Source organism: Bombina bombina, chromosome 9 (genome assembly GCF_027579735.1).
Source record: "Bombina bombina isolate aBomBom1 chromosome 9, aBomBom1.pri, whole genome shotgun sequence".
NCBI classification, from domain to species: domain Eukaryota; kingdom Metazoa; phylum Chordata; class Amphibia; order Anura; family Bombinatoridae; genus Bombina; species Bombina bombina.
Window position 1 is genome coordinate 10,996,508 of NC_069507.1, and position 27,050 is coordinate 11,023,557.

The window sequence follows — 27,050 nt, forward strand, 5'->3', positions numbered from 1 at the left end:
GCTACCTGATAAATTACTTTCTCCAACGGTGTGTCCGGTCCACGGCGTCATCCTTACTTGTGGGATATTCTCTTCCCCAACAGGAAATGGCAAAGAGCCCAGCAAAGCTGGTCACATGATCCCTCCTAGGCTCCGCCTTCCCCAGTCATTCGACCGACGTAAAGGAGGAATATTTGCATAGGAGAAATCATATGATACCGTGGTGACTGTAGTTAGAGAAAATAAATCATCAGACCTGATTAAAAAACCAGGGCGGGCCGTGGACCGGACACACCGTTGGAGAAAGTAATTTATCAGGTAAACATAAATTCTGTTTTCTCCAACATAGGTGTGTCCGGTCCACGGCGTCATCCTTACTTGTAGGAACCAATACCAAAGCTTTAGGACACGGATGATGGGAGGGAGCAAATCAGGTCACCTAGATGGAAGGCACCACGGCTTGCAAAACCTTTCTCCCAAAAATAGCCTCAGAAGAAGCAAAAGTATCAAATTTGTAAATTTTAGTAAAAGTGTGCAGTGAAGACCAAGTCGCTGCCTTACATATCTGATCAACAGAAGCCTCGTTCTTGAAGGCCCATGTGGAAGCCACGGCCCTAGTGGAATGAGCTGTGATTCTTTCAGGAGGCTGCCGTCCGGCAGTCTCATAAGCCAATCTGATGATGCTTTTAAGCCAAAAAGAGAGAGAGGTAGAAGTTGCTTTTTGACCTCTCCTTTTACCAAAATAAACAACAAACAAGGAAGATGTTTGTCTGAAATCCTTTGTAGCCTCTAAATAGAATTTTAGAGCACTAACTACATCCAAATAGTGCAACAAACGTTCCTTCTTTGAAACTGGATTCGGACACAAAGAAGGCACGACTATCTCCTGGTTAATATTTTTGTTAGAAACAACTTTCGGAAGAAAACCAGGTTTAGTACGCAAAACCACCTTATCTGCATGGAACACCAGATAAGGAGGAGAACACTGCAGAGCAGATAACTCTGAAACTCTTCTAGCAGAAGAAATTGCAACCAAAAACAAAACTTTCCAAGATAATAACTTGATATCAACGGAATGTAGGGGTTCAAACGGAACCCCCTGAAGAACTGAAAGAACTAAATTAAGACTCCAAGGAGGAGTCAAAGGTTTGTAAACAGGCTTGATTCTAACCAGAGCCTGAACAAAAGCTTGAATATCTGGCACAGCCGCCAGCTTTTTGTGAAGTAAAACAGATAAAGCAGAAATCTGTCCCTTCAAAGAACTTGCAGATAATCCTTTCTCCAAACCTTCTTGAAGAAAGGATAGAATCTTAGGAATTTTTATCTTGTTCCATGGGAATCCTTTAGATTCACACCAACAGATATATTTTTTCCATATTTTATGGTAGATCTTTCTAGTTACAGGCTTTCTGGCCTGAACAAGAGTATCAATGACAGAATCTGAGAACCCTCGCTTTGATAAAATCAAGCGTTCAATCTCCAAGCAGTCAGTTGGAGTGAGGCCAGATTCGGATGTTCGAACGGACCTTGAACAAGAAGGTCCTGTCTCAAAGGTAGCCTCCATGGAGGAGCCGATGACATATTCACCAGATCTGCATACCAAGTCCTGCGTGGTCACGCAGGAGCTATCAAGATCACCGATACCCTCTCCTGTTTGATCCTGGCTACCAGCCTGGGAATGAGAGGAAACGGTGGGAATACATAAGCTAGGTTGAAGCTCCAAGGTGCTACTAGTGCATCCACTAGAGTCGCCTTGGGATCCCTGGATCTGGACCCGTAGCAAGGAACCTTGAAGTTCTGACGAGACGCCATCAGATCCATGTCTGGAATGCCCCACAATTGAATTATTTGGGCAAAGATTTCCGGATGGAGTTCCCACTCCCCCGGATGAAATGTCTGACGACTCAGAAAATCCGCTTCCCAATTTTCCACTCCTGGGATGTGGATTGCAGACAAGTGGCAGGAGTGAGTCTCCGCCCATTGAATTATTTTGGTCACTTCTTCCATCGCCAGGGAACTCCTTGTTCCCCCTGATGGTTGATATACGCAACAGTCGTCATGTTGTCTGATTGAAAGCGTATGAATTTGGCCTTTGCTAGCTGAGGCCAAGCCTTGAGAGCATAGAATATCGCTCTCAGTTCCAGAATATTTATCGGGAGAAGAGATTCTTCCCGAGACCAAAGACCCTGAGCTTTCAGGGGTTCCCAGACCGCGCCCCAGCCCACCAGACTGGCGTCGGTCGTGACAATGACCCACTCTGGTCTGCGGAAGCTCATCCCTTGTGACAGGTTGTCCAGGGTCAGCCACCAACGGAGTGAATCTCTGGTCCTCTGATCTACTTGTATCGTCGGAGACAAGTCTGTATAATCCCCATTCCACTGACTGAGCATGCACAGTTGTAATGGTCTTAGATGAATTCGCGCAAAAGGAACTATGTCCATTGCCGCGACCATCAAACCTATTACTTCCATGCACTGCGCTATGGAAGGAAGAAGAACAGAATGAAGTACTTGACAAGAGCTTAGAAGTTTTGATTTTCTGGCCTCTGTCAGAAAAATCCTCATTTCTAAGGAGTCTATTATTGTTCCCAAGAAGGGAACTCTTGTTGACGGAGATAGAGAACTTTTTTCTACGTTCACTTTCCACCCGTGAGATCTGAGAAAGGCCAGGACAATGTCCGTATGAGCCTTTGCTTGTGGTAGAGACGACGCTTGAATCAGTATGTCGTCCAAGTAAGGTACTACTGCAATGCCCCTTGGTCTTAGCACCGCTAGAAGGGACCCTAGTACCTTTGTGAAAATTCTTGGAGCAGTGGCTAATCCGAATGGAAGTGCCACAAACTGGTAATGCTTGTCCAGAAAGGCGAACCTTAGGAACCGATGATGTTCCTTGTGGATAGGAATATGTAGATACGCATCCTTTAAATCCACCGTGGTCATGAATTGACCTTCCTGGATGGTAGGAAGAATTGTCCGAATGGTTTCCATTTTGAACGATGGAACCTTGAGAAATTTGTTTAGGATCTTGAGATCTAAGATTGGTCTGAATGTTCCCTCTTTTTTGGGAACTATGAACAGATTGGAGTAGAATCCCATCCCTTGTTCTCCTAATGGAACCGGATGAATCACTCCCATTTTTAACAGGTCTTCTACACAATGTAAGAATGCCTGTCTTTTTATGTGGTCTGAAGACAATTGAGACCTGTGGAACCTCCCCCTTGGGGGTAGCTCCTTGAATTCCAGAAGATAACCTTGGGAGACTATTTCTAGCGCCCAAGGATCCAGAACATCTCTTGCCCAAGCCTGAGCGAAGAGAGAAAGTCTGCCCCCCACCAGATCCGGTCCCGGATCGGGGGCCAACATCTCATGCTGTCTTGGTAGCAGTGGCAGGTTGATTGGCCTGCTTACCTTTGTTCCAGCCTTGCATTGGCCTCCAGGCTGGCTTGGTTTGAGAAGTATTACCCTCTTGCTTAGAGGATGTAGAACTTGGGGCTGGTCCGTTTCTGCGAGAGGGACGAAAATTTGGTTTGTTTTTAGCCTTAAAAGACCTATCCTGAGGAAGGGCGTGGCCCTTACCCCCAGTGATATCTGAAATAATCTCTTTCAAGTCAGGGCCAAACAGCGTTTTCCCCTTGAAAGGTATGTTAAGCAATTTGTTCTTGGAAGACGCATCCGCTGACCAAGATTTTAGCCAAAGCGCTCTGCGCGCCACAATAGCAAACCCCGAATTTTTCGCCGCTAATCTAGCCAATTGCAAAGTGGCGTCTAAAGTAAAAGAGTTAGCCAATTTAAGAGCATGAATTCTGTCCATAATCTCCTCATAAGAAGAATCTTTATTGAGCGACTTTTCTAGTTCATCGAACCAGAAACACGCTGCTGCAGTGACAGGAACAATGCATGAAATTGGTTGTAGAAGGTAACCTTGCTGAACAAACATCTTTTTAAGCAAACCCTCTAATTTTTTATCCATAGGATCTTTGAAAGCACAACTATCTTCTATAGGGATAGTAGTGCGTTTATTTAGAGTAGAAACCGCCCCCTCGACCTTGGGGACTGTCTGCCATAAGTCCTTTCTGGGGTCGACCATAGGAAACAATTTCTTAAATATAGGGGGAGGGACAAAAGGTATGCCGGGCCTTTCCCATTCCTTGTTTACAATGTCCGCCACCCGCTTGGGTATAGGAAAAGCTTCGGGGGGCCCCGGGACCTCTAGGAACTTGTCCATCTTACATAATTTCTCTGGAATGACCAAATTGTCACAATCATCCAGAGTAGATAACACCTCCTTAAGCAGAGCGCGGAGATGTTCCAATTTAAATTTGAATGTAATCACATCAGGTTCAGCTTGTTGAGAAATTTTCCCTGAATCTGAAATTTCTCCCTCAGACAAAACCTCCCTGGCCCCCTCAGACTGGTGTAGGGGCATGTCAGAACCATTATCATCAGCGTCCTCATGCTCTTCGGTATTTTCTAAAACAGAGCAGTCGCGCTTTCGCTGATAAGTGGGCATTTTGGCTAAAATGTTTTTGATAGAATTATCCATTACAGCCGTTAATTGTTGCATAGTAAGGAGTATTGGCGCACTAGATGTACTAGGGGCCTCCTGTGTGGGCAAGACTGGCGTAGACGAAGGAGGGGATGATGCAGTACCATGCTTACTCCCCTCACTTGAGGAATCATCTTGGGCATCATTTTCTCTAAATTTTGTGTCACATACATCACATCTATTTAAATGAGAAGGAACCTTGGCTTCCTCACATACAGAACATAGTCTATCTGATAGTTCAGACATGTTAAACAGGCATAAACTTGATAACAAAGTACAAAAAACGTTTTAAAATAAAACCGTTACTGTCACTTTAAATTTTAAACTGAACACACTTTATTACTGAATATGTGAAAAAGTATGAAGGAATTGTTCAAAATTCACCAAAATTTCACCACAGTGTCTTAAAGCCTTAAAAGTATTGCACACCAAATTTGAAAGCTTTAACTCTTAAAATAACGGAACCGGAGCCGTTTTTATATTTAACCCCTATACAGTCCCTGGTATCTGCTTTGCTGAGACCCAACCAAGCCCAGAGGGGAATACGATACCAAATGACACCTTCAGTAAGCTTTTTCTATGTATCTGAGCTCCTCACACATGCATCTGCATGCCTTGCTTCCCAAAAACAACTGCGCATTAGTGGCGCGAAAATGAGGCTCTGCCTATGATTAGAGAAGGCCCCCAGTGAAAAAGGTGTCCAATACAGTGCCTGCCGGTTATTTAACATAATTCCCAAGAATAAAATAACTCCTCAAAGCTATAAACTATTAAAAATGCTTATAAATCAATCGTTTTAGCCCAGAAAAATGTCTACCAGTCTTTAAAGCCCTTGTGAAGCCCTTTATTCTTATACTTAAGAAAATGGCTTACCGGATCCCATAGGGAAAATGACAGCTTCCAGCATTACCAAGTCTTGTTAGAAATGTGTCATACCTCAAGCAGCAAAAGTCTGCTCACTGTTTCCCCCAACTGAAGTTAATTCCTCTCAACAGTCCTGTGTGGAAACAGCCATCGATTTTAGTAACGGTTGCTAAAATCATTTTCCTCTTACAAACAGAAATCTTCATCTCTTTTCTGTTTCAGAGTAAATAGTACATACCAGCACTATTTTAAAATAACAAACTCTTGATTGAAGAATAAAAACTACATTTAAACACCAAAAAACTCTAAGCCATCTCCGTGGAGATGTTGCCTGTACAACGGCAAAGAGAATGACTGGGGAAGGCGGAGCCTAGGAGGGATCATGTGACCAGCTTTGCTGGGCTCTTTGCCATTTCCTGTTGGGGAAGAGAATATCCCACAAGTAAGGATGACGCCGTGGACCGGACACACCTATGTTGGAGAAATTGGCTTTTGAAGTAGGCGGTGCAGAACAGGAATTTATTTTTCATATCTATAATTAAAAAGTAATTTATAGCAACTTCATTACATCTGATGAATTAAACTCCATCTAAAATATCACTAACATTCCGGATCTGATTTAATAAAGGGGAGAGTTTACCGTCACTTTAAGCACTATATGACAATGGTTCTAACAATGCAATACATATAGCGCATAAAACATGTGCACACTCCTGAGTCTACCTCAGTATGCTCTGCTAAATATATCCGACAAAGGGTTTTACCGCTTGCAGTCCAATGACGGATATATTCCAACATGACTTTTTGCTTTTGAATTGCACAGCTAAATAGCGACATCTAGCGATTACTTGCTGGACTTGCTATTTAGCTGTGCAATTTATAGCGGAACCAATTACTCTCTGCTCTCATTATCAGAGGATTGAAGGTGCCAGACCCCCGGGAGGATGACAAGATGCTGCCAGTGTTTCCTACAAGGAGCCGTTTCCTCTCCGCCCCCTTGAAGCCCGAGCAGCATTGCGGTGAAGCAGAGCTGTGCATTCTGCAGAAATAACTGCAATGAATCTGCCGCATTCTACAGCACACACCGCCTGAAAGGACGGATGGCAGAGTCCAGTGCTGCAAGTATACACCTGTCCTCAGTGTGGAGCCAGCGGTGACCGAGCGCATACTGTGCGATACTGCCCCCAGCGGATGCTCATGGCCAATACATGGGCTGCTCTATTCCATGCTGAAAATTAAATAAGACCGGCTGGGGCAGTATGTAAAAATGTACTGGACCGGAAAGGGTTAATGCAGTGAAAGTAAAAGAATCAGAAAAAAATGACACTAAGGGAGTGTCAATCAACCCAATCGCATACGATCGGGCAGATTGCTGTCCGCCACCTCAGAGCTGGCGTACAAGTTAAGGAGAAGCAGTCTTAAGACCGCTGCTTCTTAACTCCTCTTTCGGGGGTATACGGCCCTATTCGGGGCCGTATACCGTATATATGATAAATTGGCCCCTAAGTCTATGTATGTATGGGGTACTTGTAAAGCGCGGATAATCACCCGTAAGGGTCTCGGCACTGCACATTTTATCGACCTCGGAAGGATGAAAGGCTGAGTGGACCTCTCCAGGGATCGAACCTGCAACCCTCGGGTTGCTACAGAGCTCAGCCACAGTGCATTAGTATGCTGAGCTATCTGTCCGGCTAAGTGTAAAGCCGACACGTTGTATAAAAGCACAGATGTTCCTGATAATTATTATGTTTGTAGAGGTGATGGGCAGGTATCGCATGTAACGTCCACATTTCCTACTAGAATGTTATATAAAGAATTTAGTACAATTTAGTAAGACAAAAAACAAAATGCAGAAGCAACCGCTGCCTGTGAAACACGTCTTTAGCTCTGCGGAATCTGTTGGAGCCCTACAGATAACGGATAATAATAATAATTGGGCACTGCATTTGTGCAGATATTATACCATTGATGAATTTGACTTTTCTTGAGCTTGCTGTAGGAATTATTATGCTGCTAACAAATGCAGGGAACTTTAAATACAGTAAAACAGGAAATCAGCAGTGGCCCGTCGTCATAAGCTGTGTAACCAAAACTTATGGGAAATTCCCACCTTCTCTATGGTAATTCTGAACCTAGCGAGGGGCATCACCAGCTATTAATGCGATAAGCTGAAGCGCAGCATTATTTTACCTGTGATTGGGGCTTCCACTTCAATCATAGTTTTTTCTCTGCGCAAAATTTCCGCCCCTTCATTAATGATGCGAAGTGCAATTTCTTCATCAACTCGACCTTCTTTGATTAAGTGGTTTTTAAGAATGTCCACTCTGGGCTTCCCATCTGTATCAAACACCTCATCTGCCGTTAACCGATGTGTAGGAGGAAAAGGGACCGCTATAGAAAAAAAAACAATAGATACAATAAATTATGCACAAAGCAAAAAGCCAAATACAGGAAATGAATGCAGGAAAATATACAGCACGGATACACACTACAGCCCTTCTCACCCGGTTATACATATATATATATATATAGCACTGATACACACTACAGCCCCTCTCACCCGGTTATACATATATATATATATATAGCACTGATACACACTACAGCCCCTCTCACCCGGTTATACATATATATAGCACTGATGCACACTACAGCCCCTCTCACCCGGTTATACATATATATATATATATATAGCACTGAAACACACTACAGCCCCTCTCACCCGGTTATACATATATATAGCACTGATACACACTACAGTCCCTCTCACCCGGTTATACACATATATATATATATAGCACTGATACACACTACAGCCCTTCTCACCGGTTATACATATATATATATATATAGAACTGACACACACTACAGCCCTTCTCACCGGTTATACATATATATATATATATATATATATATATATATAGCACTGATACACACTACAGCCCCTCTCACCCGGTTATACATATATATATATATATATATATATATATATATATATATATATATATATATATATATATAGCACTGATACACACTACAGCCCCTCTCACCCGGTTATACATATATATAGCACTGATGCACACTACAGCCCCTCTCACCCGGTTATACATATATATATAGCACTGATACACACTACAGCCCCTCTCACCCGGTTATACATATATATATATATAGCACTGATACACACTACAGCCCCTCTCACCCGGTTATACATATATATAGCACTGATACACACTACAGTCCCTCTCACCCGGTTATACATATATATATATATAGCATTGATACACACTACAGTCCCTCTCACCCGGTTATACATATATATATATATATAGCACTGATACACACTACAGCCCCTCTCACCCGGTTATACATATATATAGCACTGATACACACTACAGCCCCTCTCACCCGGTTATACATATATATATAGCACTGATACACACTACAGCCCCTCTCACCCGGTTATACATATATATATAGCACTGATACACACTACAGCCCCTCTCACCCGGTTATACATATATATAGCACTGATACACACTACAGTCCCTCTCACCCGGTTATACATATATATATATATATATATATATATATATATATATATATATATATATATATATAGCACTGATACACACTACAGCCCCTCTCACTCGGTTATACATATATATAGCACTGATACACACTACAGCCCCTCTCACTCGGTTATACATATATATATAGCACTGATACACACTACAGTCCCTCTCACTCGGTTATACATATATATATATATATATATATATATATATATATATATATATATATATAGCACTGATACACACTACAGCCCCTCTCACTCGGTTATACATATATATAGCACTGATACACACTACAGCCCCTCTCACTCGGTTATACATATATATATAGCACTGATACACACTACAGTCCCTCTCACTCGGTTATACATATATATATATATAGCACTGATACACACTACAGCCCCTCTCACTCGGTTATACATATATATATATATAGCACTGATACACACTACAGCCCCTCTCACCCGGTTATACATATATATAGCACTGATACACACTACAGCCCCTCTCACCGGTTATATACATATATATAGCATTGATACACACTACAGCCACTCTCAACCGGTTATATACATATATATAGCACTGATACACACTACAGCCCCTCTCACCCGGTTATACATATATATAGCACTGATACACACTACAGCCCCTCTCACCCGGTTATACATATATATAGCACTGATACACACTACAGCCCCTCTCACTCGGTTATACATATATATATATAGCACTGATACACACTACAGTCCCTCTCACTCGGTTATACATATATATATATATAGCACTGATACACACTACAGCCCCTCTCACTCGGTTATACATATATATATATATAGCACTGATACACACTACAGCCCCTCTCACTCGGTTATACATATATATAGCACTGATACACACTACAGCCCCTCTCACCCGGTTATACATATATATAGCACTGATACACACTACAGCCCCTCTCACCCGGTTATACATATATATAGCACTGATACACACTACAGTCCCTCTCACTCGGTTATACATATATATAGCACTGATACACACTACAGCCCCTCTCACTCGGTTATACATATATATAGCACTGATACACACTACAGCCCCTCTCACCGGTTATACATATATATAGCACTGATACACACTACAGCCCCTCTCACTCGGTTATACATATATATATATATATATATATATATATATATATATATATATATATATATATAGCACTGATACACACTACAGCACCTCTCACCCGGTTATATACCTATATATAGCACTGATACACACTACAGCCCCTCTCACCCGGTTATACATATATATAGCACTGATACACACTACAGCCCCTCTCACTCGGTTATATACATATATATAGCACTGATACACACTACAGCCCCTCTCACCCGGTTAAACATATATATAGCACTGATACACACTACAGCCCCTCTCACCCGGTTATACATATATATAGCACTGATACACACTACAGTCCCTCTCACTCGGTTATACATATATATAGCACTGATACACACTACAGCCCCTCTCACTCGGTTATACATATATATAGCACTGATACACACTACAGCCCCTCTCACTCGGTTATATACATATATATAGCACTGATACACACTACAGCCCCTCTCACCGGTTATACATATATATAGCACTGATACACACTACAGCCCCTCTCACTCGGTTATACATATATATAGCACTGATACACACTACAGCCCCTCTCACTCGGTTATATACATATATATAGCACTGATAAACACTACAGCCCCTCTCACCCGGTTATACATATATATAGCACTGATACACACTACAGCCCCTCTCACTCGGTTATACATATATATAGCACTGATACACACTACAGCCCCTCTCACCCGGTTATACATATATATATATATATAGCACTGATACACACTACAGCCCCTCTCACCCGGTTATACATATATATAGCACTGATACACACTACAGCCCCTCTCACTTGGTTATACATATATATAGCACTGATACACACTACAGCACCTCTCACCCGGTTATATACATATATATTAGCACTGATACACACTACAGCCCCTCTCACCCGGTTATACATATATATAGCACTGATACACACTACAGCCCCTCTCACTCGGTTATATACATATATATAGCACTGATACACACTACAGCCCCTCTCACCCGGTTAAACATATATATAGCACTGATACACACTACAGCCCCTCTCACCGGTTATACATATATATATAGCACTGACACACACTACAGCCCCTCTCACTCGGTTATATACATATATATAGCACTGATACACACTACAGCCCCTCTCACCCGGTTATACATATATATAGCACTGATACACACTACAGCCCCTCTCACCCGGTTATACATATATATATAGCACTGATACACACTACAGCCCTTCTCACTCGGTTATACATATATATAGCACTGATACACATTACAGTCCCTCTCACTCGGTTATACATATATATAGCACTGATACACACTACAGTCCCTCTCACCCGGTTATACATACATTATATATATATAGCACTGATACACACTACAGCCCCTCTCACTCGGTTATACATATATATATAGCACTGATACACACTACAGTCCCTCTCACTCGGTTATACATATATATATAGCACTGAAACACACTACAGCCCCTCTCACCCGGTTATACATATATATAGCACTGATACACACTACAGCCCCTCTCACCGGTTATATACATATATATAGCATTGATACACACTACAGCCCCTCTCACCCGGTTATATACATATATATAGCACTGATACACACTACAGCCCCTCTCACTTGGTTATACATATATATAGCACTGATACACACTACAGCCCCTCTCACCCGGTTATACATATATATATAGCACTGATACACACTACAGCCCCTCTCACCCGGTTATACATATATATATATAGCACTGATACACACTACAGCCCCTCTCACTCGGTTATACATATATATAGCACTGATACACACTACAGTCCCTCTCACTCGGTTATACATATATATAGCACTGATACACACTACAGTCCCTCTCACCCGGTTATACATATATATATATATATAGCACTGATACACACTACAGCCCCTCTCACTCGGTTATACATATATATAGCACTGATACACACTACAGCCCCTCTCACTCGGTTATACATATATATATAGCACTGATACACACTACAGTCCCTCTCACTCGGTTATACATATATATATATATATATAGCACTGATACACACTACAGCCCCTCTCACTCGGTTATACATATATATATATAGCACTGATACACACTACAGCCCCTCTCACCCGGTTATACATATATATAGCACTGATACACACTACAGTCCCTCTCACCCGGTTATACACATATATATATATATAGCACTGATACACACTACAGCCCCTCTCACCCGGTTATACATATATATAGCACTGATACACACTACAGTCCCTCTCACCCGGTTATACATATATATATATATATATATATATATATATATATATATATATATATATATATATATATATATATATATATATATATATATATATATATATATATATATATATATATATAGCACTGATACACACTACAGCCCCTCTCACTCGGTTATACATATATATAGCACTGATACACACTACAGCCCCTCTCACTCGGTTATACATATATATATAGCACTGATACACACTACAGTCCCTCTCACTCGGTTATACATATATATATAGCACTGATACACACTACAGTCCCTCTCACCCGGTTATACATATATATAGCACTGATACACACTACAGCCCCTCTCACCCGGTTATACATATATATAGCACTGATACACACTACAGCCCCTCTCACCGGTTATACATATATATAGCACTGATACACACTACAGCCCCTCTCACCCGGTTATACATATATATAGCACTGATACACACTACAGCCCCTCTCACCCGGTTATACATATATATAGCACTGATACACACTACAGCCCCTCTCACCCGGTTATATATATATATAGCACTGATACACACTACAGCCCCTCTCACCCGGTTATACATATATATAGCACTGATACACACTACAGCCCCTCTCACCGGTTATATACATATATATATAGCACTGATACACACTACAGCCCCTCTCACCGGTTATACATATATATAGCACTGATACACACTACAGCCCCTCTCACCGGTTATATACATATATATATAGCATTGATACACACTACAGCCCCTCTCACCGGTTATACATATATATAGCACTGATACACACTACAGCCCCTCTCACCCGGTTATACATATATATAGCACTGATACACACTACAGCCCCTCTCACCCGGTTATACATATATATAGCACTGATACACACTACAGCCCCTCTCACCCGGTTATACATATATATATAGCACTGATACACACTACAGCCCCTCTCACCCGGTTATACATATATATATATATATATATATATATATATATATATAGCACTGATACACACTACAGCCCCTCTCACCCGGTTATACATATATATAGCACTGATACACACTACAGCCCCTCTCACCCGGTTATACATATATATAGCACTGATAAACACTACAGCCCCTCTCACCCGGTTATACATATATATAGCACTGATACACACTACAGCCCCTCTCACTCGGTTATACATATATATAGCACTGATACACACTACAGCCCCTCTCACCCGGTTATACATATATATATATATATATATATAGCACTGATACACACTACAGCCCCTCTCACCCGGTTATACATATATATAGCACTGATACACACTACAGCCCCTCTCACTCGGTTATATACATATATATAGCACTGATACACACTACAGCCCCTCTCACTTGGTTATACATATATATAGCACTGATACACACTACAGCACCTCTCACCCGGTTATATACATATATATATATATATATATATAGCACTGATACACACTACAGCCCCTCTCACTCGGTTATACATATATATAGCACTGATACACACTACAGCCCCTCTCACCCGGTTATACATATATATAGCACTGATACACACTACAGCCCCTCTCACTCGGTTATATACATATATATAGCACTGATACACACTACAGCCCCTCTCACCCGGTTATACATATATATAGCACTGATACACACTACAGCCCCTCTCACCCGGTTAAACATATATATAGCACTGATACACACTACAGCCCCTCTCACCGGTTATACATATATATATAGCACTGACACACACTACAGCCCCTCTCACTCGGTTATATACATATATATAGCACTGATACACACTACAGCCCCTCTCACCCGGTTATACATATATATATAGCACTGATACACACTACAGCCCTTCTCACTCGGTTATACATATATATAGCACTGATACACATTACAGTCCCTCTCACTCGGTTATACATATATATAGCACTGATACACACTACAGTCCCTCTCACCCGGTTATACATATATATATATATATATATATATATATATATATATATATATAGCACTGATACACACTACAGCCCCTCTCACTCGGTTATACATATATATAGCACTGATACACACTACAGCCCCTCTCACTCGGTTATACATATATATATAGCACTGATACACACTACAGTCCCTCTCACTCGGTTATACATATATATATAGCACTGATACACACTACAGCCCCTCTCACTCGGTTATACATATATATATAGCACTGATACACACTACAGCCCCTCTCACCCGGTTATACATATATATATATAGCACTGATACACACTACAGCCCCTCTCACCGGTTATATACATATATATAGCATTGATACACACTACAGCCCCTCTCACCCGGTTATATACATATATATAGCACTGATACACACTACAGCCCCTCTCACTTGGTTATACATATATATAGCACTGATACACACTACAGCCCCTCTCACCCGGTTATACATATATATATAGCACTGATACACACTACAGCCCCTCTCACCCGGTTATACATATATATATAGCACTGATACACACTACAGCCCCTCTGACTCGGTTATACATATATATAGCACTGATACACACTACAGTCCCTCTCACCCGGTTATACATATATATATATATATATATATATATATAGCACTGATACACACTACAGCCCCTCTCACTCGGTTATACATATATATAGCACTGATACACACTACAGCCCCTCTCACTCGGTTATACATATATATATAGCACTGATACACACTACAGTCCCTCTCACTCGGTTATACATATATATATATATATAGCACTGATACACACTACAGCCCCTCTCACTCGGTTATACATATATATATATATAGCACTGATACACACTACAGCCCCTCTCACCCGGTTATACATATATATAGCACTGATACACACTACAGCCCCTCTCACCCGGTTATACATATATATATAGCACTGATACACACTACAGCCCCTCTCACCCGGTTATACATATATATATAGCACTGATACACACTACAGCCCCTCTCACCCGGTTATACATATATATATAGCACTGATACACACTACAGCCCCTCTCACCCGGTTATATACATATATATAGCACTGATACACACTACAGTCCCTCTCACCCGGTTATACATATATATATATATATATATATATATATATATATATATATATATATATATATATAGCACTGATACACACTAAAGCCCCTCTCACTCGGTTATACATATATATAGCACTGATACACACTACAGCCCCTCTCACTCGGTTATACATATATATATAGCACTGATACACACTACAGTCCCTCTCACCCGGTTATACATATATATATAGCACTGATACACACTACAGCCCCTCTCACCCGGTAATATACATATATATAGCACTGATACACACTACAGTCCCTCTCACCCGGTTATACATATATATATATATATATATATATAGCACTGATACACACTACAGCCCCTCTCACTCGGTTATACATATATATAGCACTGATACACACTACAGCCCCTCTCACTCGGTTATACATATATATATAGCACTGATACACACTACAGTCCCTCTCACTCGGTTATACATATATATATATATAGCACTGATACACACTACAGCCCCTCTCACTCGGTTATACATATATATATATAGCACTGATACACACTACAGCCCCTCTCACCCGGTTATACATATATATATATATATAGCACTGATACACACTACAGCCCCTCTCACCGGTTATATACATATATATAGCATTGATACACACTACAGCCACTCTCAACCGGTTATATACATATATATAGCACTGATACACACTACAGCCCCTCTCACCCGGTTATACATATATATATATATATATATATATAGCACTGATACACACTACAGCCCCTCTCACCCGGTTATACATATATATAGCACTGATACACACTACAGCCCCTCTCACTCGGTTATATACATATATATAGCACTGATACACACTACAGCCCCTCTCACTTGGTTATACATATATATAGCACTGATACACACTACAGCACCTCTCACCCGGTTATATACATATATATATATATATATATATAGCACTGATACACACTACAGCCCCTCTCACTCGGTTATACATATATATAGCACTGATACACACTACAGCCCCTCTCACCCGGTTATACATATATATAGCACTGATACACACTACAGCCCCTCTCACTCGGTTATATACATATATATAGCACTGATACACACTACAGCCCCTCTCACCCGGTTATACATATATATAGCACTGATACACACTACAGCCCCTCTCACCCGGTTAAACATATATATAGCACTGATACACACTACAGCCCCTCTCACCGGTTATACATATATATATAGCACTGACACACACTACAGCCCCTCTCACTCGGTTATATACATATATATAGCACTGATACACACTACAGCCCCTCTCACTCGGTTATACATATATATATATATATATAGCACTGATACACACTACAGCCCCTCTCACTCGGTTATACATATATATATATAGCACTGATACACACTACAGCCCCTCTCACCCGGTTATACATATATATATATATAGCACTGATACACACTACAGCCCCTCTCACCGGTTATATACATATATATAGCATTGATACACACTACAGCCACTCTCAACCGGTTATATACATATATATAGCACTGATACACACTACAGCCCCTCTCACCCGGTTATACATATATATATATATATATATATATATATATATATATAGCACTGATACACACTACAGCCCCTCTCACCCGGTTATACATATATATAGCACTGATACACACTACAGCCCCTCTCACTCGGTTATATACATATATATAGCACTGATACACACTACAGCCCCTCTCACTTGGTTATACATATATATAGCACTGATACACACTACAGCACCTCTCACCCGGTTATATACATATATATATATATATATATATATATATATATATATATAGCACTGATACACACTACAGCCCCTCTCACTCGGTTATACATATATATAGCACTGATACACACTACAGCCCCTCTCACCCGGTTATACATATATATAGCACTGATACACACTACAGCCCCTCTCACTCGGTTATATACATATATATAGCACTGATACACACTACAGCCCCTCTCACCCGGTTATACATATATATAGCACTGATACACACTACAGCCCCTCTCACCCGGTTAAACATATATATAGCACTGATACACACTACAGCCCCTCTCACCGGTTATACATATATATATAGCACTGACACACACTACAGCCCCTCTCACTCGGTTATATACATATATATAGCACTGATACACACTACAGCCCCTCTCACCCGGTTATACATATATATATAGCACTGATACACACTACAGCCCCTCTCACTCGGTTATACATATATATAGCACTGATACACACTACAGTCCCTCTCACCCGGTTATACATATATATATATATATATATATATATATATATATATATATAGCACTGATACACACTACAGCCCCTCTCACTCGGTTATACATATATATAGCACTGATACACACTACAGCCCCTCTCACTCGGTTATACATATATATAGCACTGATACACACTACAGTCCCTCTCACCCGGTTATACATATATATATATATATATATATATATATATATATATATATATATATAGCACTGATACACACTACAGCCCCTCTCACTCGGTTATACATATATATAGCACTGATACACACTACAGCCCCTCTCACTCGGTTATACATATATATATAGCACTGATACACACTACAGTCCCTCTCACTCGGTTATACATATATATATAGCGCTGATACACACTACAGCCCCTCTCACTCGGTTATGCATATATATATAGCACTGATACACACTACAGCCCCTCTCACCCGGTTATACATATATATAGCACTGATACACACTACAGCCCCTCTCACCGGTTATATACATATATATAGCATTGATACACACTACAGCCCCTCTCACCCGGTTATATACATATATATAGCACTGATACACACTACAGCCCCTCTCACTTGGTTATACATATATATAGCACTGATACACACTACAGCCCCTCTCACCCGGTTATACATATATATATAGCACTGATACACACTACAGCCCCTCTCACCCGGTTATACATATATATATATATATAGCACTGATACACACTACAGCCCCTCTCACTTGGTTATACATATATATAGCACTGATACACACTACAGCCCCTCTCACTCGGTTATACATATATATATAGCACTGATACACACTACAGCCCCTCTCACTCGGTTATACATATATATATAGCACTGATACACACTACAGCCCCTCTCACCCGGTTATACATATATATAGCACTGAAACACACTACAGCCCCTCTCACTTGGTTATACATATATATAGCACTGATACACACTACAGCCCCTCTCACTCGGTTATACATATATATAGCACTGATACACACTACAGTCCCTCTCACCCGGTTATACATATATATAGCACTGATACACACTACAGTCCCTCTCACTCGGTTATACATATATATAGCACTGATACACACTACAGTCCCTCTCACCCGGTTATACATATATATATATATATATATATATATATATATATATATATATATATATATAGCACTGATACACACTACAGCCCCTCTCACTCGGTTATACATATATATAGCACTGATACACACTACAGCCCCTCTCACTCGGTTATACATATATATATAGCACTGATACACACTACAGTCCCTCTCACTCGGTTATACATATATATATATATAGCACTGATACACACTACAGCCCCTCTCACTCGGTTATACATATATATATATATAGCACTGATACACACTACAGCCCCTCTCACCCGGTTATACCTATATATAGCACTGATACACACTACAGCCCCTCTCACCCGGTTATACATATATATATAGCACTGATACACACTACAGCCCCTCTCACCCGGTTATACATATATATATAGCACTGATACACACTACAGCCCCTCTCACCCGGTTATACATATATATATAGCACTGATACACACTACAGCCCCTCTCACCCGGTTATATACATATATATAGCACTGATACACACTACAGTCCCTCTCACCCGGTTATACATATATATATATATATATATATATATATATATATATATATATATCACTGATACACACTAAAGCCCCTCTCACTCGGTTATACATATATATAGCACTGATACACACTACAGCCCCTCTCACTCGGTTATACATATATATATAGCACTGATACACACTACAGTCCCTCTCACCCGGTTATACATATATATATAGCACTGATACACACTACAGCCCCTCTCACCCGGTAATATACATATATATAGCACTGATACACACTACAGTCCCTCTCACCCGGTTATACATATATATATATATATATATATATATATATAGCACTGATACACACTACAGCCCCTCTCACTCGGTTATACATATATATAGCACTGATACACACTACAGCCCCTCTCACTCGGTTATACATATATATATAGCACTGATACACACTACAGTCCCTCTCACTCGGTTATACATATATATATATATAGCACTGATACACACTACAGCCCCTCTCACTCGGTTATACATATATATATATATAGCACTGATACACACTACAGCCCCTCTCACCCGGTTATACATATATATATATATATAGCACTGATACACACTACAGCCCCTCTCACCGGTTATATACATATATATAGCATTGATACACACTACAGCCACTCTCAACCGGTTATATACATATATATAGCACTGATACACACTACAGCCCCTCTCACCCGGTTATACATATATATATATATATATATATATATATAGCACTGATACACACTACAGCCCCTCTCACCCGGTTATACATATATATAGCACTGATACACACTACAGCCCCTCTCACCCGGTTATACATATATATAGCACTGATACACACTACAGCCCCTCTCACCCGGTTATACATATATATATAGCACTGATACACACTACAGCCCCTCTCACCCGGTTATATACATATATATAGCACTGATACACACTACAGTCCCTCTCACCCGGTTATACATATATATATATATATATATATATATATAGCACTGATACACACTACAGCCCCTCTCACTCGGTTATACATATATATAGCACTGATACACACTACAGCCCCTCTCACTCGGTTATACATATATATATAGCACTGATACACACTACAGTCCCTCTCACCCGGTTATACATATATATATAGCACTGATACACACTACAGCCCCTCTCACCCGGTTATATACATATATATAGCACTGATACACACTACAGTCCCTCTCACCCGGTTATACATATATATATATATATATATATATATAGCACTGATACACACTACAGCCCCTCTCACTCGGTTATACATATATATAGCACTGATACACACTACAGCCCCTCTCACCCGGTTATATACATATATATAGCACTGATACACACTACAGCCCCTCTCACTCGGTTATACATATATATAGCACTGATACACACTACAGCCCCTCTCACTCGGTTATACATATATATATAGCACTGATACACACTACAGTCCCTCTCACTCGGTTATACACATATATATATATATATAGCACTGATACACACTACAGCCCCTCTCACTCGGTTATACATATATATATATATATAGCACTGATACACACTACAGCCCCTCTCACCCGGTTATACATATATATAGCACTGATACACACTACAGCCCCTCTCACCGGTTATACATATATATATATATATATATATATATATAGCACTGATACACACTACAGCCCCTCTCACCCGGTTATACATATATATATAGCACTGATACACACTACAGCCCCTCTCACTCGGTTATACATATATATATATATATATATAGTATTCAAGAAAAAGTACCAGCGCTCAGTTGTTCTACAGACTAATAGGTCGACGTATTTATAAAGGTGGCAAGAGAATATTGTTAAATTACCACACTAGTTGAAAAAATATATATAGGTCTGGGATGTGTGCGTTCCCTGTAAGATCTTAATGTGCTCTTATTGAACTTATATGATTGAAGTATTAAGCTGCATGAATGTATACGATTCAGTGTACCCCTAACACTGTTGAAAAATTGTGTACAAGAGAAATATCGAAAAAATATTCAGCGCTATAAATACTCAGACTGTGTACAAGTTTGAACGGTTTTACCAAAAAGAAATGGTATGCAATGAAATGAAATAAAATAAAATAAAATAAAATAAAATAAAATGTCTCTTGATTGAAGTAGACAAATTTCCTTAGTCTTATAGAAAAAGGGTTTTTCAGATGATGGTTATGAACAAGTACGATGAATATTTATACGTTCAAGATGTATATTAATCAATTCAACTAAAACGTAACAGTAATACTGGTACTAGAAGACCAGTGGTGTGCCCTTACCAGAGGGTACCTCAATCATATGAGGTAATGTCTGAGTGTCTGGTCGGTGTATCTCCGGTATGTCTTGGCAGTCTTCCCTGTGTTGGAGGATTTTCTTATCCTTTGTTTCTTTTATTTCATGCCAGGCTTGTGTATGGTACTTTCAACCTTAGAGTCTCCTGGTCCCTGATATTGCTGACTTGGTATCTCTCCGCAGTATGGTAATGCGATATGGGTCTTGGCTCTCACCGTGTAGGAAGAAATATGGCAAGGAAAGAAAAAGAGCACATAGCGTAATACTGTATAAAAAATATATATTTATTACATACAAGGCAGGTGTAAGAAATGCACTCACATTTATTACCCTCAATCCGTATGAGGTAAGCAATGGCGTGTAAGTATATATTTATACACCTTAGGCAGGTGTTGCTGAGGTAAGTGTCTGTGCGCAAATTAATTAGGTATGTCCTGGTAATAAAGTCACTTCACATAGTGTCCTCTGTGTCCCAAAACAGAAAGCTGTTAGGCTTCCCTGTTAGCAAAGGTTATGTCCGTGCAGGTGAAGGTTGGAATGCTGATATGTTAAAGCAGCCTAGGATGAGCTGCTGGTAGCCAGGATGAATACTATTAAATAATTCTACCTTATTTGCTGAGTCTGTAGTGTAAAATTCGATAGGCCTATAGTCTTACTGACTGTATTGTGAGGCTGCTATCAGACTACTGTGTTTATGCAAATGCGGATATGTCAGGGCTGCATAGAAAATGCTGCCAAAAGAAATGATAAAGTACTTAGAAGTGCCGCGGTTGGCGGTCAAAAAAGTATGTCTGCACAAGTTTGCAAAGTGTCTTATTAGCCGCAGTTAAAAGGCTGATACTAGTTGCAGCCGCTAAGGTAAAAAAAGAGAGAGCTAAGCCACACTCTGTAAAGGTAAATCCTTACGCGTTTCGAAGCGTGGGGTTGCTTCTTCGTCAGAGGAGTTTGTATGTGAAGCCTGGCATGAAATAAAAGAAACAAAGGATAAGAAAATCCTCCAACACAGGGAAGACTGCCAAGACATACCGGAGATACACCGACCAGACACTCAGACATTACCTCATATGATTGAGGTACCCTCTGGTAAGGGCACACCACTGGTCTTCTAGTACCAGTATTACTGTTACGTTTTAGTTGAATTGATTAATATACATCTTGAACGTATAAATATTCATCGTACTTGTTCATAACCATCATCTGAAAAACCCTTTTTCTATAAGACTAAGGAAATTTGTCTACTTCAATCAAGAGACATTTTATTTTATTTTATTTTATTTTATTTTATTTCATTTCATTGCATACCATTTCTTTTTGGTAAAACCGTTCAAACTTGTACACAGTCTGAGTATTTATAGCGCTGAATATTTTTTCGATATTTCTCTTGTACACAATATATATATATATATATATATATATATATATATATATATATATATATATATATAGCACTGATACACACTACAGCCCCTCTCACCCGGTTATACATATATATATAGCACTGATGCACACTACAGCCCCTCTCACTCGGTTATACATATATATAGCACTGATGCACACTACAGCCCCTCTCACTCGGTTATATACATATATATAGCACTGATACACACTACAGCCCCTCTCACCCGGTTATACATATATATAGCACTGATACACACTACAGCCCCTCTCACCCGGTTAAACATATATATAGCACTGATACACACTACAGCCCCTCTCACCGGTTATACATATATATATAGCACTGACACACACTACAGCCCCTCTCACTCGGTTATATACATATATATAGCACTGATACACACTACAGCCCCTCTCACCCGGTTATACATATATATATAGCACTGATACACACTACAGCCCTTCTCACTCGGTTATACATATATATAGCACTGATACACATTACAGTCCCTCTCACTCGGTTATACATATATATAGCACTGATACACACTACAGTCCCTCTCACCCGGTTATACATATATATAGCACTGATACACACTACAGCCCCTCTCACTCGGTTATACATATATATAGCACTGATACACACTACAGCCCCTCTCACTCGGTTATACATATATATAGCACTGATACACACTACAGCCCCTCTCACTCGGTTATACATATATATATAGCACTGATACACACTACAGTCCCTCTCACTCGGTTATACATATATATATAGCACTGATACACACTACAGCCCCTCTCACTCGGTTATACATATATATATAGCACTGATACACACTACAGCCCCTCTCACCCGGTTATACATATATATAGCACTGATACACACTACAGCCCCTCTCACCGGTTATATACATATATATAGCATTGATACACACTACAGCCCCTCTCACCCGGTTATATACATATATATAGCACTGATACACACTACAGCCCCTCTCACTTGGTTATACATATATATAGCACTGATACACACTACAGCCCCTCTCACCCGGTTATACATATATATATAGCACTGATACACACTACAGCCCCTCTCACCCGGTTATACATATATATATAGCACTGATACACACTACAGCCCCTCTCACTCGGTTATACATATATATAGCACTGATACACACTACAGTCCCTCTCACTCGGTTATACATATATATAGCACTGATACACACTACAGTCCCTCTCACCCGGTTATACATATATATATATATATATATATATATATATATATATAGCACTGATACACACTACAGCCCCTCTCACTCGGTTATACATATATATAGCACTGATACACACTACAGCCCCTCTCACTCGGTTATACATATATATATAGCACTGATACACACTACAGTCCCTCTCACTCGGTTATACATATATATATATATAGCACTGATACACACTACAGCCCCTCTCACTCGGTTATACATATATATATATATAGCACTGATACACACTACAGCCCCTCTCACCCGGTTATACATATATATAGCACTGATACACACTACAGCCCCTCTCACCCGGTTATACATATATATAGCACTGATACACACTACAGCCCCTCTCACCCGGTTATACATATATATATAGCACTGATACACACTACAGCCCCTCTCACCCGGTTATATACATATATATAGCACTGATACACACTACAGTCCCTCTCACCCGGTTATACATATATATATATATATATATATATAGCACTGATACACACTACAGCCCCTCTCACTCGGTTATACATATATATAGCACTGATACACACTACAGCCCCTCTCACTCGGTTATATACATATATATAGCACTGATACACACTACAGCCCCTCTCACTCGGTTATATACATATATATAGCACTGATACACACTACAGCCCCTCTCACCCGGTTATACATATATATATATATATATATATATATATATATAGAGCACTGATACACACTACAGCCCCTCTCACCCGGTTATATATATAGCACTGATACACACTACAGCCCCTCTCACCCGGTTATACATATATATAGCACTGATACACACTACAGTCCCTCTCACTCGGTTATACATATATATAGCACTGATACACACTACAGTCCCTCTCACTCGGTTATACATATATATAGCACTGATACACACTACAGCCCCTCTCACTCGGTTATATACATATATATAGCACTGATACACACTACAGCCCCTCTCACTCGGTTATATACATATATATAGCACTGATACACACTACAGCCCCTCTCACCCGGTTATACATATATATATATATATATATATAGCACTGATACACACTACAGCCCCTCTCACTCGGTTATACATATATATAGCACTGATACACACTACAGCACCTCTCACCCGGTTATATACATATATATAGCACTGATACACACTACAGCCCCTCTCACTCGGTTATACATATATATATAGCACTAATACACACTACAGCCCCTCTCACTCGGTTATACATATATATATATATATATATATATATATATATATATATATATATATATATATATATATATATATATATATATATATATATAGCACTGATACACACTACAGCCCCTCTCACCCGGTTATACATATATATATATATAGCACTGATACACACTACAGCCCCTCTCACCCGGTTATACATATATATAGCACTGATACACACTACAGCCCCTCTCACTCGGTTATACATATATATAGCACTGATACACACTACAGTCCCTCTCACTCGGTTATACATATATATAGCACTGATACACACTACAGCCCCTCTCACTCGGTTATATACATATATATAGCACTGATACACACTACAGCCCCTCTCACCGGTTATATACATATATATAGCATTGATACACACTACAGCCACTCTCAACCGGTTATATACATATATATAGCACTGATACACACTACAGCCCCTCTCACCGGTTATATACATATATATAGCACTGATACACACTACAGCCCCTCTCACCGGTTATATACATATATATAGCACTGATACACACTACAGCCCCTCTCACCGGTTATACATATATATAGCACTGATACACACTACAGCCCCTCTCACTCGGTTATACATATATATATAGCACTGATACACACTACAGTCCCTCTCACCCGGTTATACATATATATATAGCACTGATACACACTACAGCCCCTCTCACCCGGTTATATACATATATATAGCACTGATACACACTACAGTCCCTCTCACCCGGTTATACATATATATATATATATATATATATATAGCACTGATACACACTACAGCCCCTCTCACTCGGTTATACATATATATAGCACTGATACACACTACAGCCCCTCTCACCCGGTTATATACATATATATAGCACTGATACACACTACAGCCCCTCTCACTCGGTTATACATATATATAGCACTGATACACACTACAGCCCCTCTCACTCGGTTATACATATATATATAGCACTGATACACACTACAGTCCCTCTCACTCGGTTATACACATATATATATATATATAGCACTGATACACACTACAGCCCCTCTCACTCGGTTATACATATATATATATATATAGCACTGATACACACTACAGCCCCTCTCACCCGG

General features: G+C 39.8%; 1 protein-coding gene across 4 annotated transcripts in view; it reads right to left on the reverse strand.

Annotated features, from left to right (window-relative positions):
• Positions 1 to 27,050, reverse strand: part of LOC128639748 (serine/threonine-protein phosphatase 2B catalytic subunit beta isoform) — a 358,087-nt gene that overhangs the window by 242,823 nt on the left and 88,214 nt on the right. For all 4 annotated transcript variants that reach the window (XM_053691874.1, XM_053691875.1, XM_053691873.1 and 1 more), the window contains exon 2: positions 7,579 to 7,779. In XM_053691874.1, coding sequence (XP_053547849.1) covers positions 7,579 to 7,779 — 201 coding nt within the window. The remainder of the gene's footprint in view (positions 1 to 7,578; positions 7,780 to 27,050) is intronic.